General features: G+C 40.7%; 1 protein-coding gene across 1 annotated transcript in view; it reads right to left on the reverse strand.

The window, feature by feature from the left end:
- The window catches only part of IPO11 (importin 11), a 350536-nt gene that overhangs the window by 198247 nt on the left and 148664 nt on the right, over positions 1–3625 (reverse strand). Inside the window, exons 21-22 of the mRNA XM_019517805.1 lie at positions 2171–2286; positions 402–478 (exon numbers count right to left, since the gene is read on the reverse strand). Coding sequence (XP_019373350.1) covers positions 402–478; positions 2171–2286 — 193 coding nt within the window. The remainder of the gene's footprint in view (positions 1–401; positions 479–2170; positions 2287–3625) is intronic.

The raw sequence follows: 3625 nt of genomic DNA on the forward strand, positions 1-3625 counted from the left end.
GAGACATTCATCAAAATTAAGTTTCTAAACAACAAAAATATTGTGTAAAATCCCAGTCCCATTAAAGTCAATCACAAAATTCCTATTGAATTCAATAGTCTACAATTTCACACTTGGGTTTTAGGCATGCAAACAGTCCTCGAATAAAAAAAAAAAAAAACTTGAGCTTTGTTTCCTTATCTATTACATACAATGTACTTAAAACTCATTTAGTTCAACACACAATTGGGATCAACATCTAAAATGAATTTTAAAAATTCTATAAATTGGTAGACCTTTTTCAAGTGTTTTGAATACTAAGAATTTATCTCTCTCAACTTCTTACTGCCTTAGCAAAACTATTGACAGGACATGAAGTAACTGTTAGTTGAAAAAAGTGAATCTTTATTAGTAATGCTCACCAAGAAGGGCAGACATGTTCTGAAAGATCCTCAGTAGTTCTGGAGTAAGGCATGGGCTATTCTCCAGTGTCACTAACCTAAGAGTATATTAAATATGAGGTTACTTAGATTTTCATCTTTAAATAATAGAAATATTAAGAGTAACAAGAGTTATAAAAATAATGCAAATGTCCTAAAATAAACACATGAAATCTCCAAATGAAGAATGCCATAATTGCTTTAAATGTTTGTCTTTCAGGCACAATAGTTCCCAAACTTATCTGTGAAATATTTGCTGACCCTTTTGTATACTCATGGTTTCTCCTGAAAAAGCAGGGACTCTCCTTGGAGAAAATGAATGTCTGTCCAGTCCTTGTTACCACAGAAGAATGGAAAAAAGAGAAAACATTTCTGTGCCTTATTCTTTATAAAAGAAAAAAAAAGAAAAGAAGGCTGTTTGATGGCTCAGAGCTTCCAATCTTTCAAAATGTCCACAAGGATACAGATTAGGGCAGTGATTTTCAACCTTTTTGGACTCAAGGGACCTATCAGAAAATGCCAGCTCATAGCTTTCATTCATTTTTTACTATGGGGGAAAAAAATAATACAGCAACTATGTTGCAAAAAACTCAGAAAGAGCATGACTGGTCAGAATTGTTTTGACACTACAAATTCTTATTTGACATATCTGGATTTATCTTATGAAACTTGGGTAGTTATTTGCACAACTAGCAGTGCTAATTGTGTTACACTGTAACCTTAGAAGGATTTTACGACATCTCCAGATGCCCCAGCCCCCGAGTGGAGAATTACTGGATTAGAGAATAGAATATGAGCAAGGTGGATAAAAGTGCATACTAAATTAATCAAGACAAAATTGTAGCATTTTAGGCCTCTAAATATCTTATAACTATTTAAACTTATTTCCTCCTTTTCCTGTAAAAACAACAGTGTTTTTAGATATGACATTCTGAACAGAGGACAATGAGTGACAAGTTGAATACATTCAGCACTCCATGCTGCAAATTAAAATCCCTGTAGTCAAAAACTCATTTGAAGTTTAAAACGACCATAAACAAAGCATGTTTTGAAAAAACCCTATGCATTTAAACAGTTAAAGCGTCTGGTTTCTTCTCAGAACTTAGACGCAAATGCCACCGTAACAAGAAAGACCTGAAAACTGGCAAACAGAAAAGGCATTGGTATTCAGTTAGAAACAGCCAAGCTTCTCATGTCCCCGAGTTAGTTCTGTAAAACTATTTTAAAACCTGTTTTTGTTAAATGTATATCAGTTTGTTTCTATTTTTTAAACAGGTTGCCATTGTGTGTCAGTATGTGATTTCTGCCAATGGATCCTTTATTACTTCAAGAGAAACTCAAGATAAACATGGTTTACATGTGAGAAAGTGAGTCAGCCTGAAATCCCTAGATTCTTCTATTAGAATTTTATCAATATACCATATACTTAAGCAAGTTGATCTCTCAGTAAACTGTGCAATTTAAGGGTATTTTCCTAATTTATTCAACAGCCAGATAAGAGCTCTGGAAAATAATTTACCCTGTATTTCACCCATTAAAATGTTACCATCTCCTCCAATGGTAAAAGCTGCAAGTCTATCGGTTGTTTGCTCCCAAATATGGCCCGCCTCATGGTTTGTTTAGCATGTGTATTACATATATAAGTTTTTAAGCTATTCCTAAAATTTTCAGCAAGTGATAAAAATTATGACTTTTCTGGGCAGAGAGAGAGCGACAGAAAAAAAATCTACCAACTAATTTCGTCCACTTACCATAATTCTAAACCATCTTCCAAAAGATAAACATGTGGAGGCTGAGAAACATCCGTACTTAGTTGAATAACAGGAAGTAAGAAAGGATAGAGATTCTTGCTGTCTGTTCCCAGCCCCTTCAGAAAGTAAACAAAAGTGTAAACCATCTTTCAAAAAATCTTCCCTGAAATAGGAAATTCAAGTTATTCTCTCTTCAGATTATATTTATTCTCTAAAATGACTTAGCAATAGTAATGAAATGAGGTCAGGTGGATTTAGTTTGTACAGCTATTATAGCAATAAGCAATGAAACAAGAGAACTGTGAATCAGGGGGAACAGCACTAGAAATGAAACTATAAGCCCACTGCACACAACTGCTACATTTTTTAGGGTCAAATATTACTGAAGTACATATTTTCTCATGGGGGTTATAAACTCATATATTTTAAAACATACTAAATGATGGACATATGATATCAGCCAACAATTTAGGACTTTTAGCTCCCCACTTAAACTGATCCAGCTTTACATACATGGGAGACTAGACACAGAATTTAATAGGCTTATTACAGACAGTCAAAAAGTCAGAGGCTGAATCAATTCAGTCTTTACAGATTAGTCTGAACTGTACAGCTTGAACCAAGAAGCAAACTAACAGACATTCACTTCTGATTCCGGAAATGCAGCCACATTCCTGCAGTGGTCCAGGCCAGAAGCTGGGGAGTGCTCAAGCACACCTCCCAGCCACTGCCAAAGGGAAGAGACAGAAGCTCCATGGCTCTTCCCCATGCCCTGCTCGGTGGGGCAGAAGCATGGCTGAGGCCAGGGGGAGGGCGGCTTTAAACCCCACACCACAGCCTGCATGAGATTTCAGCCCAGGGCTGGCAGTGTGGAGACGGCAGCCCTGCCGGTTTTATCCCCCCCACCCCTCCCCTCTCCTGGCCCAGGCAGGAGGGGCAAGGGTGGGTTTAACCGCATCCCTGGCTCGCACAGGACACCAGCTGCGGTCTGCCTGGTGGGGGCAGTCCCTGCCAGGCTTTGCCACCCCATCCCCCGGCTTGAGTGGGGAGCAAGATCTGTGGCCATACCTCACCCAGACACCCAGCCCGGGTCTGAGGGGGGTGGAAGGGGAAGCCCCTGCCAGGCGGAGAGAGCAGGGGGGTGGGGGGATGGCCACATGCCAGCTTACACACTGAGGCAGGGAGGGAGGGGAGGTTAAACCCCTTCCCTCACCCCAGACCCCAGCCACTGACTGCCTGGAAGGGCAAACAAGTCAGGCTTTTCCCCCTGCCTTGCTCCTTGCTTGAGCAGAGGGTGGGGGTGTGGCCCATCGCAGCTTGGGGCCACCAGGTTGAGGTTGGGTGGGGAGGGTGGTTTAAAACCCCTCAATGGCCACATGAAACCCCAACCAGGATCTGCATTCGGCGGGCTGCCATGCTTTAGCCCCCCAGTCAAGCAGGGGGAGAGGGCAGCCC

The sequence above is a fragment of the Gavialis gangeticus genome, unplaced genomic scaffold (assembly GCF_001723915.1).
Source record: "Gavialis gangeticus isolate Ggan-Ray unplaced genomic scaffold, GavGan_comp1, whole genome shotgun sequence".
In the NCBI taxonomy this organism is placed as follows: Eukaryota; Metazoa; Chordata; order Crocodylia; family Gavialidae; genus Gavialis; species Gavialis gangeticus.